At 41.7% G+C, this 14,216-nt stretch overlaps 1 protein-coding gene across 1 annotated transcript in view; it reads right to left on the reverse strand.

Annotated features, from left to right (window-relative positions):
• Nucleotides 1-2,942: 2,942 nt before the first annotated feature.
• The window catches only part of LOC119653865 (spondin-1), a 60,771-nt gene continuing 49,497 nt past the window's right edge, over nt 2,943-14,216 (reverse strand). The window contains exons 6-11 of the mRNA XM_038058923.1: nt 11,262-11,516; nt 11,010-11,181; nt 10,517-10,884; nt 4,264-4,353; nt 3,832-4,201; nt 2,943-3,684 (exon numbers count right to left, since the gene is read on the reverse strand). Of these exons, the coding sequence (XP_037914851.1) occupies nt 3,191-3,684; nt 3,832-4,201; nt 4,264-4,353; nt 10,517-10,884; nt 11,010-11,181; nt 11,262-11,516 (1,749 nt within the window). The 3' untranslated portion in view covers nt 2,943-3,190. The remainder of the gene's footprint in view (nt 3,685-3,831; nt 4,202-4,263; nt 4,354-10,516; nt 10,885-11,009; nt 11,182-11,261; nt 11,517-14,216) is intronic.

Below are 14,216 nucleotides of genomic sequence, written 5' to 3' on the forward strand. Positions count from 1 at the left end.
TAGGATCGCACTGACCACCCTCGAAATAATGAGTCGACGGGTCGGCCTTGGGCCACCTATATTTGGTAGCATTTTCGCAACCAGCGCTCCGATGTTATATGCTTCGGTTGCTGCACCCTCCACATGCAATCTGAAGTTCAACCTCTGATCAATCTTTACGCCTAAGTACTTAAGTGCAGGCTTGGAATGGATTGTTTGCGTTCCAACTTTAATCTTCATGGAAGTGCACTTTCTCCGCTTGGTAATAAGTACTACTTCCGTCTTATGTTTTGCGAGCTGTAGACCAGCATTCTCTAACCAGGATTTAATCTCATAGACTGTTTCATTTGCATAAAGCTCGCCTTCTTCGAGAAGGCGTGAAACAACCATCACACCAATATCGTCTGCGAAACCAATGGAGGCCACACCAGTAGGAAGGTCTAAAGTCAGTACCCCGTTATACATAATAATCCACAAGAGTGGCCTTAGGACAGACCCTTGTGGAACTCCGCATGTCCGTCTGTCTGTTTGTCTGTCACAGCCAATTTATTCGGAAACGGCTGGACCGATTGTCACGAAAATTGGCAAGAGTGTGTTATCTGTTGTTCCCTTTGCATGCGGCAAGTGGCGCCATTTTGTGTTAAGTTTAAGGGGGGGCTCCCAATACATGTGAATGGAGGGTACAACATTTTTTTTCATAAAATGTGGCCTTGTGGAGTATCAAATTAAAGGGCTCAATTAGTACTTTTCGAAACTGGCTCCATATTTAATATTGGGTGAAACATAGGGGAGTGAGGGTTCAAAATATGACCCCCAAAAAGTGTAATAGTTCTCGTTCTCAGAACCTATCCAACCGAAAAATCTGAAAAAAATTACTGTGGTGGATCTCTACAAAATCTAGGCGTGAAAATATATCCGGTTCCGATATCTGCACAAATAAAGTTAATAATAGTATATTTCCACCTTTTAGAAATTTACCCGGCAACCCCCCTTATGTTCATCCCAGAATTATAAAATTTGGCATGGGTGTAACGAAGAACAGCTTCGTCAAGTTTGAAGAAAATCAAACTATTATTAACAAAGTTATAGGGTGTGAAACTTTGCCGTTTTTTGTGAATTTCGTGCACTCTACAACCTGTATGACGTCATCATCACATTTCAATTCGTCAATACCACATCCAAATGAGTTCTTATGAATTGGGTCGGAGAGAATTGTTTTGTTTGTTAGTTTTTTAGTTATTTGTCAACCAGACATGTGTGTATGCAGGTATATAATATATGCGTGTTAATGAAGTTTGCGGGTAGTATCTAATTCAGATAGAGATATTTGTACATTAAACCAGCGGTATTTAACATACGTACTATATATGTACAGATTAATGCTTCTGTGCACGAAGTAAATCGGAAATATGGGTACGATCAATTTATATAAGTGCATATATATGTACAGTATACGGAAATAGGCAGTTTGTTGCACGCGCTGCACTCCGGGACCCACTGCCACCAGTCAGATTTGAAGCGCGATCTTTCGTACGACAGCCTTGTGGTCTAACCACTCAGCTATCCGAAATTTGTTCCAAGCGACCCATATATGGTTGCCATTTACCTTTTAGTGGTGTTTAACGCGTCAACCACACCAACGCGCGATCTTTCGCAGATACCTGGAATGCCTTTCAGCTCTCCCCACGGTTTCTTGATATTCTTATACTCCTTCCCTACTGTGCTGCACCAAGTGCCTTTGAGGCGGCCATCTTGAGAGTGTGGATTCTATTGCATGGCGTAAGCAACAACGCAATTGTCGCCCTTAATGTGTGACATCGTCCTTAATGTGTGATATATCAATTGCCAATTCCGCCTTCCTATTACAATGTATACGGGTGTCAAGCCGAGTCAGTTTTCCGTTTGTAATAGCATCAGGCCAGCAGGGCGAAGGGCTTCGAACTCTTGAGTAACCGTTGGGATTACTTTCCATGTGCCACTCCCATATGGCAACACAGAAAGAGCACTTGCACAGAACAGTCTCAATTGATCTCGGTGTTGAGATACTAGCATTTTCAGATTTTAGACAAAGCAGCGAAAGCGGATCTAGCGTTCGGGCAACATCCGATTCGGTGCTAACGTTAGCGGAAACCACTTTTCCTAAATATTCGCTTTCGATGCTCTGTCCATTAATGCAGATAAGGAGAGTACGATGGCCCGATAGACCCAGAACCTTGATTTTATTAATGTTTATCTTCTGTCCAAATCCACTTACCTATTTTTCAAATCCAGAGGCATTTGACCAAGGATCATAACTCGATGAGAGAGCAAACAGATATCATCAGCGTAGTCGCGATGTTCAAGGAAAAATGCCATCGTCCTTTAAACCCCCCCAAGACTCCGGACAAGGCAACATGAAAAACGTCAACGATAACAAGAAGAAATGATATCGGGGACAAGATGTAGCTCTGGCGGTGCCCTTTGGACCTCAAAATCTTCTGAGATTTTACGTCGGCGCAGCACGTGACATTTGGCGCCATCGCAGAACTTCTCAAGATTTTTCTCGGTATTGGAGTTCGAGCCCGTGATGCCCGTCATCGCTCATAGCGATCGATAGAGCCTTCAACTCCTTCCGTTCAACGATCCGCTTCCACGATTCCGCAGTCGCTTTAGGGCTGTGGCCGACGTCTTGCTTAGCATCCGAGAAGACAGGCCAACGCTCACCGATAGTCTCTGGCGGGTTACTCATTATATTGCCTTCCGATCAGCATCACTGTGGAGCGACAGCTGGATTATACAACCGGTCGATGTTGGCTATCCCAAACTTCTACGTTTGTTACAATGTCTATGAGGCGCCGTTCTTGGTTTTGACAAGGAATTGGCCGCGGTTTATGAGGCAAAACGGAAGTGAGAGTGATGAGGAACTGAGGTTAGGCAGTACTATGGAATCATTGTTGGTGAGGTTTCAATTCAAAAGTAGTAAATAAATGTTTTAACTTTACTAAGAATATTCCAATATCATATGAGGATATGTATGTAACCATGTTTAACAGAATTATGTAAGGAGACACTTAAGGAAACATAATACTAAACTTATATATGTACAAAGAAATAAATGATGCATAGGCATGTAAGTAAGTAACATTAATTTGATATATGAAGTGATGCCTTAGTCCTATATGAAAATTACAGAATGGTGTCGTTAAATAAAAAATTCTCAAGCTTCACAATTCTATTCATAATCGTCGCTGCACTCCGGGACAATACAACGTTCATTTTGGACTCGATGTACGCATTTATGCAACTGATTTTGGTTCAAAAGAACCCGAGTCCGTTGTCGTAAAACATATGTCCCACAAGTTGCAGAACATGGTGACCACGGAGACCAGTGTGAGTAGCGGCAATCATCCTCCTCGGGGTTGGCCTCATAGTTCTGGTTTCGATGCCGTTTGCCCGATCGTGGATGGTGTGGGGCTTGTGTGTAGGGAGACACCAAATCAGGACACTCCATGAAACATTGTTCAATTCGTACCATTCGCTTTGGGCACGGCTTTCCACCCAGGCGTGGATATCGGAGAACCTTTCTAGTTTTTATCATAACGCCCTCCCCGCAGGTTACGTTGCATGGCCGTATTACCCAATTCGATACTTTGCAATCAACCTTGTTGGCAATACTTTCGAGCCGCAGGTCTCCTACTTCTAGTTCGGGTGGTTTCTCATTTTCAACTGGAAAGGAGGAAAAATGAATAGAAAATTTAACATTTAAAGCTTGCAGTCAAGCTTGGCATACACACTTTTTTCCATCATTTATGCTCTTGGGTAATATCTTAATGATAAACAGATTTATTATATATTTATCTATTATTTACTCACTTCTGCAAGTTTCTAAGCAATCCTCTCTTGATTCGAAGTTGTTGTCGTTGCCTCCACAGCCACTGTAGGGAAATATAGCACAATCCTGTGTACCTTGATCATAGAACCAACGATTGTTGGTACTTCGGCAGTGACCAACTTCAGGTGGCAAAAGACAGGATTCTGGAGGTTCTAGAAGATCACAAGATTTATGGGTGACGCAAGTTACAACTTCTTCCTTCTTAACATTGGCACATGGATCCTCTCCGTCGGGCGAGCTAACTCCCCTGTACAATACACGCCTCTGTCGTTTCTGAATTCCATCACCGCACGTAACGCTGCAGGGAGACCATGATGACCACTTGCTCATTCGGCATTCAGGGTGATCGTCCTTCATTGCAAAGGAAACATGAAATTATGTCTATTGGTGGAAATTCTTAATTAAGTGCTCACCAGTAATGTATTTTCCGATATATCTCCAGTACATTCGGTTCCAAAACAATCTTCGTTAATTTCCAGTGGAGGTTTATTGGGTGATCCCGCCTAGAACGACATATGTACAATAGATATAATATCATAATAACTATATGTATCGGGTGGAATAGCGCAAATACAAATAGCTTTTTCACATTTTTCGGGTGAGGAAGTCCTTGCAGTAGTTAACCCTTTTCCAACCTCCACACTGCTTCGCTTTACAACCAGTGTTAAAACTAATACCTGCTTCGCAATGCACTAACCGAGACCTTTTATTTGATACCCTACATAGCTATATTCGGTGAAAAAAATTTTGGACTTCTATTTTAGTTATTTGGCAATCCATACCCAGTTCATCGGGTAGCAATTCACCGCGTGTGTGGGGGTTCATAGTTTTGACCTTTCAACTGAATTTCGTGAAATGGTGGTGGAATTGTTTTTGAGAAAGGTGGGCGTGGCAGTCAGACAGATGGAGAAGTTGCCAGACCTAGGGGCATACCTATTGATGTGTAAATATGTGTTCACGTACTTTCGTTTCTGACTGTGCTCGGTTACGTGTTTTTTCAACTCTGGTGCGTGGATTGAAATCGCCTGGGAAGGATATCCAGAAAATAAAAGCAACATGGCAGATGAGAGAAGGAGTAAAGTTACTGTGTCCTCGGAACCTCACTACCGGCGACTTTTGGGAGTGTTTAATTGGGATCCCAGGTGGTGGATAACTTGGCCATCGTGGCATCTAATATTATAACGGATTTAGGCTTGAAGAAATCGGTATTCAAGCGAAACAAGACAAGCAAGTTGAGGATATTCCATGCCAATGTTCTGAATTTTTGCAAAATAAGTTGTGAAATCAAGCAATAATTCGGCATTTCGGTATTATTTAGGCCTAGAAACACCAGATTAGAGTGGAATCGACAATAAGTCCGTGGCCCAACTTCAGTTGATGCTAAATGGGTGATTTTCATGATCGATTATCCGTACGGTCAACATTGGCCGATTTTCGAGTGCAAGGTAGCTCTGACCTTGTGGTTGTCTCCGTCATCCCGAATGGATCAAGTGTTGAATCTCTACAGTACGTCATCGTCGACGTTGATATCTCCTACTCTCGTGGATTCATTTTTGTTAATTAAAGTTGGACAACTACTATGATACAATACACGGTGATGTCAAATATCTCGAAAACCAGATGATATTTTGAAACCAGTTATGAAAGAAAAACCAGTAATTTTTATGGGTGTTTTTATCGTTATTATTTTATTATTATACAATATTTATGTTATACAGAAATATTACGGAATCACAAAAAGTGGGCATTTCTCGCAGCCAAAAAAAAAAATTGGACATTTCATAACGTGATTGATGCTCCAAAAGAGGTATTGTTGAGTTTCGTGTTGTGCTTAGGAGTTCCTGGCATTTTCGACAGCGATTTGGCGATGGTCAAAGGGTAGTATTGGTCCCAGGGCGAAACGTGGATTGGTACACATGATGGAGCATAAAATCTGGGAAATGCATGTTGAATCCAAACCGATGTTACGAAGCCACAAAAGGAGCCTCGGACTGGACTGACAACACAACAACGAACCCGGCAACGAAAATGGAATAACGATTTGTGCATTTTCTCATGGAACGGGCGTTCCCTATACAGAGAAGGAGCTGCCAAGCAGCTAGCCGATACCCTATCCTGGAGCAAAGCCACTACGCCATATATTATATGGGCCATCCAGTATACCATGTGCTTTGAGTAGGTTTCTTAGTCAGCCAAAAAATGATACCTGCTGTTATCGGCTTTGTAAATATAGGCTATGCATTTTGCTTTTGGAAGGCAAATTTAGAAGTAGAAGTCTCATAAAGGTTTATGCCCCTACAGAAGAGAATGCAGAGTCATAGAGGACCCTCGAAGCCTGTCCCAAGTATGATATCAAAATCATCATCAGCAGTCAATTAGGAACGGAGCCCTTATTCAGGCGATACGTCGATGTCCATAGCTTACATAGAGATACCAATGATAACGGATTGCGGATTATTCAGTTAGCAGTATCGCACGAAATGGTTGTTGGAACTATCTGGTTTGCGCGCAAAGCGGTCCACAAACATACGTGGGCCTCTCCAGACGGGACCACGCGCTAATTGAACGCCGCTACCGCTCAGCCTTGATGAATTTCAGAACATATAGGGGGGCCAATATAGACTCGGATCACTATCCCGTTGACGTGGTGAAAGTAAATACTGAAGCCATCCACAACATAATCCTCCGTAACGCCTGTAAGAGGGAAATGGATGCTGCAATAACCGCAGCTAACAGATGTCCTTGAGATGAACCATCATCAAGTGATCTTCACAACCACCTGAAAAAAGGTTATGATTGATACAGCCACAAATATAATTGACCCCAGCCGCAAGAAAAATAGGAACGGCTGATTTTACGATGAATGTAAGCTTTCAACGGAACGGAAGAATGCTGCATACCGAGTAGTGTTGCAATCTCAAGGAACGGGCGCTTAGAGGTGGCGGTGAAGAAGTCGCGGCGGCAACCCTGTCGGCGAAACGAAAACCAAGTGGCCGAGGAGAACCTCCATAGTGGTGGCGCCGGGAGACGCTGTACTCACTTTGGCTTCCCGGCCATGATGCAGTAGGCGAATGCTCCAAAGGCCTAATCAGGGCGATCAGACCCGAGTCTGCACGGGGACTCATCTGAAGTGACAAATTGGTCACGAAAATTCACCAAGGGTATACTGGTACCATACTTCGGGTGAACTCCCGTTGTATGTGAGTACAGCTTGGTTATTTGCAGTTGGCCCCCTAGTAGGAGCTTCATGGGGGTTGTTGGTTATGCTCAAGCGAGAAGAGACCTTTGGGCCTCGGCGTGGTGTTGCGTTTCAACTCGGGTGCCGTACTCCTTAGTTCGGTAGAGATTTAGGCAGGTCTTGCATCCCCCAGTATGAATGCTAAGCCATGCAGTTGGTATAGACTGGTACCGTTATTGCTTGTCTCAGCGGGGCTCTGATTGTGGTCACAAAATCAATCCGTGTCTTAAGAAGATCGTGGGATTAAGTCGTCCAGACAGGTGCTCACGTTAAACCCTCAAGGACTCACTCTCAAGGAAGGCTGGCACCCGCAGAAACTTACCAAGAACTCCGTGGAGCAGAGAAGTTCGGAGGGAAGAAGGAAGCTATGCCCCATATGCCCAGAACATCATTAGTCCATACCAAAGAGGCTTCACTACGGGCAAATTAGCAACAGATCAGATTTTCTCTCTGCGGCAAGCGATGGAAAAATATTGGAATATGGGCATCGGTTCACCATCTCTTCATCGACTTTAAAGCCGCCTATAACAGCATAGCCAAGGTAAAACTGTACACTGCCATGAGGGAATTCGGTATCCCGATGAAGTTAATAAGGCTGACTAGGCTGACCGTGACTAATATGTGAGGCCAGATAGAAGCAGCAGGATCAATCTCGAGACAATTCAACATCAACAGCGGTATAAGACAAGGGATGCCCTGCCTTTAAGCTGGCCCTCGAGAAAGTGATCCGTGATGCTGAGGTAAATGCGAGGGTACCATCCTCTTTAAGTCCACCCAATTATTTGCCTATGCTGATGATATCGCAATCATGGGAAGGACGACCCGAGACGTACAAACTGCCTTCATCCAGGTCGAGCAGACAGCTATTGAGGCGAGATCTCAGGCTGCACATCAATGAAGGCAAGACAAAATATATGGTGCCAAAGTCAGTGCCAATGTCAGCACCAAAAATGAACCAACCATCAACATCAAACCGCACTGGGCAAACGGGAAGAATAAACATAGGAGACTACAACTTTGAGACCATTGAAAATTTGAAAATATGATGAAATCCGCGCAGGGTTGTTGGCAGCGAACAGAGCCTATTTCAGCTTACAAAAACTATTCCGCTCGAAACGTCTCACCATAGGGTCAAAGCTCTTGCTGTATAAGACTACGATTTTGCCAGTCCTTATGTATTCCTCGGAAACCTGGGTTCTCAGGAAAAAAAATGCCAACTCTTAGCCGCGTTCGAGAGAAGAATCCTTCGAAGAATTTTTGGCCCCCTAAATGAAGATGGACGATTCCGTAGCCTACATAACGACGAAATCTATGAGCGATACCACGACCGTCTGGTTGTGGATAAAATCCGGCTAAACAGGTTGCGGTGGGCGGGTCACACAATCTGTGTGGATGAGAATGATCCAGCCCGGAAAGTCTATAAGGGCAACATTTATGTCTATAAGGGAAGGAAAGAAGACGAGGTAGACTCTGCCTGAGATGGAGTGTGGCGTAGGTCAGGACGCCAGACAGCTTTTAGGGATATCGAATTGGTGGATCTTGGGGCAAAACCCGGATGTCTGGAGTTCCTTATTAATGCAGCAATTAGCGAAAAACTTGTAGTTAATGAAAAGAAAACCTCTCGCAATTTTAAAGGCTAATGGTCAGCACACAAAATATTAATTTAGTCAATTGCCGGCATACATTTTTTTCTTTGTATTACATTTTAAGTTTTTTTTCTGACTTCCCTTTCCTTTTAGTTTTATCACTATTTTTCCGCTAAAAATTAAACTAACAAAATAATAATAACGGTAAAAAATGCACATTCAAGTATATTGTTTTTTTCTTCAATAATTAATTTAAAAATATAATCTGGCTCTCGAGATATTTGACTTCAAAGTGTATTGTAGCAGCTATCCGACCGTTTAAGGGGGTCATCCCGTGTGAAGACCATTATTTTCGCTTTTTTAGAAATTTTTTGTGAAGAACTGGATGATGGTGCAAATGCAAATTTATCACCATACATTGATAAATATCTTGAGCATGCGTGGTAATTTTTCCAGGCCAATAGCATGGCTCATTATTGAAATACAGAGCAACTTATACACCCATCTTCAAATCAAGGTGTTTTTCTACTGCCACGCCACTGTAATCATCTTAAAGAAAAAATGTAAACGGCATTTTAACGTGCAGACTGAATCACAATCCGCAAACTAGGATTATTAAAAAATATTGAGAAGTAAATTTTTGGTGACTTGTTAAACTTTTTTTTTGTAAATTTTGGTGTTTTTTTTCAAGGATTCTTTAATGAATAAACAAAAAAAAACTACTGAATGAATCGCATTCATCCTAGTTTGCGGCCTGTAGAAATATGTTCTGAATAAGTCGTGAAAATTTGGTGGCAGCAGATTTCAACCTGCAGTTTCGAGAAAAACGCATTTAGAGAGTAGAATGCGATTTTTAACCATAAAGTCTTAACTGATTAATCTATTATACCTAGTCCATAAACCTTAGGTTTCTTGAAGAACACAAGTAAAGCCATGACTGTAGTTCTTATGACTTTATCGAAGTCATTCGAACGTCGTTTGGACCGATAAATACGCGCTTTATTACGGCGATCGACATAAACCTGGCATTTGACATTTTACCTATTAAAAAATCACTTTGCTCATGTATTGTACACTTTCTATCTTATCTAGATACAATTGATGCCAAAAAAATCGATTCCTCGCATCCGACACACGGGATGTACCCCTTAATTAATTATTAAAATTTCAGTCTATCATATATTGCCCACATGCCGTAATTTTCGTTACAAATGATCAGTACAAAGCTTTGTAGTGATGAAGGGAGTAAGTTGCTCCCGAAATATATATATACATCATAAAATAAAATTGTAGTTTGGAATAAGCTACTGGTCTATCAATTATAGACTTAACTGCAAATAAAAGACGATATCTATCCTCTTCAGAGAATCCCTTGAAGATTCATTGTTCGCCGGTTGCGGTGAAGGTTTCTCAAGTCTCTTTTTAAAATTGACTGAATACTTTACTACAAACTCTGGATATTGTTCACCGTTGCCCTCTACCATCACCTATCACCACAGTCAATGAACTCTGCTCCACGGTTATTTAGACGAAGATGGTAGATTGAATTAGCGGTATAACGAGCTCCGAAGTAGGATCGGAGGAATGCTCTCAAGAGAGAATTCCTTTTCAAAATTTCCAAAATCTAAATTATTGAATCGTAGAACGGTTAGAACTAGATGTCTGACCGATTGAAGATGCTTCTAAACAAATTGGGGCAAAAGCCATTGGTTATGCATACCAAGTAAGAAATACCGGCATGTGCTTCAAAAGTAAATATTTAAGTTGCCAGTATTCTATTTTTCCGTTGAAATAGTTCCGCGTTCGTGAAAATATAAAATAAAACAAAAGAAACATTCTTACCTCGCACTTCTTTCGGGCCTTTCTATTAACATATTTCCTGCTCTTAGTCCGGGTACCCTTGCCACAAGTAGCACTGCAACTAGACCATTCAGACCATAATGTTAACGCGCATTCGGGTTGATATCCTCCCGATGGTGGGGGCTCTTCTTCTTCAGGGACTTCTTCTTCGGTAGGGACGTTATCGCAATCGGGTCCCTCCCCTTCGCATGGTTTACGCTGCGTTAACTTCCTTTTGCATCCCATTCTATGCGCCAAAACGGAATCTTTATATTCACGTTGTCGATGACGTTTTCCTTTACCACACTTGGTACTGCATTCAGACCATTCACTCCAAGGGAGCGTTTCGCAGGCATTTTGGTCGTCTTCACCTAAATAGGAAATGAAAACTTGATCTTAATGAATTTCAAGGGTATGACTTGGTTTTTGTATCAGAAGGATTACTTGACGGGCTTGGTTATTTGTTCTCGTTCAAGTGTGACGATAAGGAACTAACCTGAGGAGTTTTCACAGTTTTTCTCATATAATCGTTGCCGTGTGATGTATAACCTTGCCAATGGCTTCATTTCGGCACCGCTGGTGTCATAAAACGGAGACCGTGGATCATTCGGATCATTGGTTCTAATCCTTTTAATTGGAACGCGTGGATTTGTAGGTTGATCTGGTGACTAGAAATGTTCAACTCATTGACTTTTTATACGCAATCGGGAAAACAATTAAAAGATGTAAATATTTATGTTATACTTACGATATATGTAGGACCACTATCTGTTCCGGCATCCCATGGGTACAGGTTGTGAGCCTTATATTCAACCCATGTACAATTGGGTAAGCACAGTTCCAGCCCTGATACACCCACGATCCAATCGGGTGAAGGATCGATCTGCGATATAAGCGAAATAAGATGATGTTTGGAGTCAACACGGAAAACCGCAAACGTTTTCCCAGTTACATTGGGATGCGCTATTCCACGGGCTTTTATTATTGTTCGAATTTCCTCACTCTGAAATAATGAACTTTCGTATTTATGTGGATTTACCGTTGCTTGTAGCTCTTACAGTAATTATATAACAAGTAGGGAATCCGGAAGCTGGGCGCTTTCAGGTATGAAAGGTTTTGTTTGCTTCTTCTATGAGTATATTTAAGTGCAGAACTATTCCATTTGTACGTAGCCCGTTATGTATTTGCATTTAGCATGTCTGACTACCCACTTCAATGTGATATTGATATTTAGTTGCAGTAAATTTACAGGGGAGAGCCAACTTTGAGCTACTGTAACTTTGTTAATAATAGTATGATTTTGATCAAACTTGGGGATAATATAATAATAATAATAATCGTTGGCGCAACAATCCATGTTGGATCAGGGCCTTGAAGTGTGTTAGAGCACTTCATTCAAGACCATAACGGTACACTAGGAGGCAATGTGGTCAGCATTGCGCTCGCCCGAGATTATTACCCTGATTGACTCAGGTACTCATTCACAGCTATATGCTTCCTATTATATTTTATACTATTACTATATTATAACTCTGGGATGAACTTAAGGGGGGTTTTACTCAACTTCCCCAAAAATATGGTAATATATTATTATTAATTTTATTTGAATAGACATCGATATGGAGAGTATTTTGAGGCCTTGAAACCATATAGCGGCAGCTTTATGAATTTTTTCAGATTTTTCGGTTGAGTAGTTTCTGAGAATGGGTCCGTTAAAGAAATCATCACTTTCCACCCCTCCCACTCCCCGCCTTTTTAACAAATCTCAAAACTAAGACCGGCTTCGAAAAATGTTAATCGAAACCTTTCATTTGATACTCTACATGATTACATTCGGTGAAAAAAAAATTCTACACCTCCCTTTTACATGTATGGGGAAGTGCCAGACAGACAGTATGGCAAGTATGGCCCTGGCAAGGATGATGCCGAACGTGGGAGGGGCAAGGCATACCTCTAGGTTGCTTGTCACCAGGGTGGTGACCTCGATCATGCTCTATAAGACCCCAGTTTGGAGGGAGGCGTTGCGGATGTCAGGGAACGCTACCAAACTGAGTTCAGTCTACAGGAGGACCGCCCTGAGGGTATGCTCTGCTTTCAGGACTGTCTCAGATGATACAGTATTTGTCATCTCTGGAATGATGCCGATTGACTTCTTGGTAGATGAGATGGCGAACATATACAATGCGAAGCCAACCTCTTTCTCATCGCGGACGAAGAAGACTGAAAGGAAAAGATAAATAGATGGCAAGAGCGGTGGGGGTCGGTGGACTAACAGGTTCATTCCCGGCATCAAGGAGTGGTTGGAGAGACGACACGGTGAGATTAATTATAATCTCACCCAGTTTCTCACGGGACATGGAGGATATCGCCAATATGTGCACAGGTTTAAATTGGAGACCTCACCCGACTGTCCAAATTGCGATGGACTCCCAGAGGACCCAGAGCATGTATTCTTCCACTGTCCGAGATTTGTGGAAGAAAGGAGAAATCTAGAGGAGACTCTAGGAGAGGTGCTGGCACCAGAAAATCTGGTGCTGAAAATGCTAGCACATCAAGACAATTGGGATGCGGTCAACTGCATGATCGCATCTAAAGGTGACTAAGCTAGAGTGAGCTGACTCCGCCCCGTGATGTAATACCTTATGGTGGTTTCGCGGGGCAGGGAGGGAGTCGGGGATGGTTTTAGTGGGTAAAAATCCTACACGCTGGTGTGTCCAGACCAGTGTCTTTTGAATATTTCCACCTCTTCAAAAAAACAAAAAACACAGACAGACTGACAGACAGACAGACATTGAACCGATTTTAATAAGGTTTTGTTTTGCAAACAAAACCTTAATAATTAGGTTATTAGGTTAAAGAAAAATAAATTCCTAACTAAAATTGAATTTTTGTTTGGCAAATACATACATATTTCGGTAGCGACTTGCTTTCGTTTTCAATGCACTGAGTCGCAGTCTTAAGAAACATAAACACTGAAGACGGGAGCAAGTTGTTCTCGAAATGTGTATCTGTCAACAAAAACTTAATTATAGTTAGAAACATATGCCTTTTTGCTTTTTAAATAAATTAATCAAGCTGGGCTTTTATACTGTTCTAATTTAAATAATTGTTATTTTCGTTTACAAAAAAAACAATTTGGGCGAAAATGTGGTGCGAATTTCAGACTAATAATCGTGTTGTTTATAGTTCCAAGTTAGTGCATTTTGGGGTTTTATATAAATCAAAACACTATTGAACTCGATTAGTGCCTATTTTTGTGTCGCGTGCACTTCTCTCTCAAACGGCTACACTTACTGAGATGAAATTTGTTGACTGTTCAGACTGTGAACGCCCACGTATGCAATGAAACACTCGATTTCGTATGGAATATATTTTCCAAATGAAAAGTCTTGATTAATAATTTTCAAATCAGATGTTAGATATGAAATTGATTGTAAAGTGGGAGAGTGAAGCGTTAAAAAGTCTCAATTAACACAAGACTCATTCTCAGAAAGCTCTCTCTCTCTGTATGAGATGTTTTTGAAGCTTAGATTTCACATGGAGGCATGTCATGAAGACTTTTCTCGAATTTTCAGGTAGTTTTTAAAATTTGTAATTTGCAATTCCTCAAATCTTCACTTTGCAATCGGCATTAAATCTGTTTTGTAAAACACTAATCGATGCCATTCGTTTGATACCCCACGTCGCTATATTCAGGGAAAAC

The sequence above is a fragment of the Hermetia illucens genome, chromosome 4 (genome assembly GCF_905115235.1).
Source record: "Hermetia illucens chromosome 4, iHerIll2.2.curated.20191125, whole genome shotgun sequence".
NCBI lineage: Eukaryota > Metazoa > Arthropoda > Insecta > Diptera > Stratiomyidae > Hermetia > Hermetia illucens.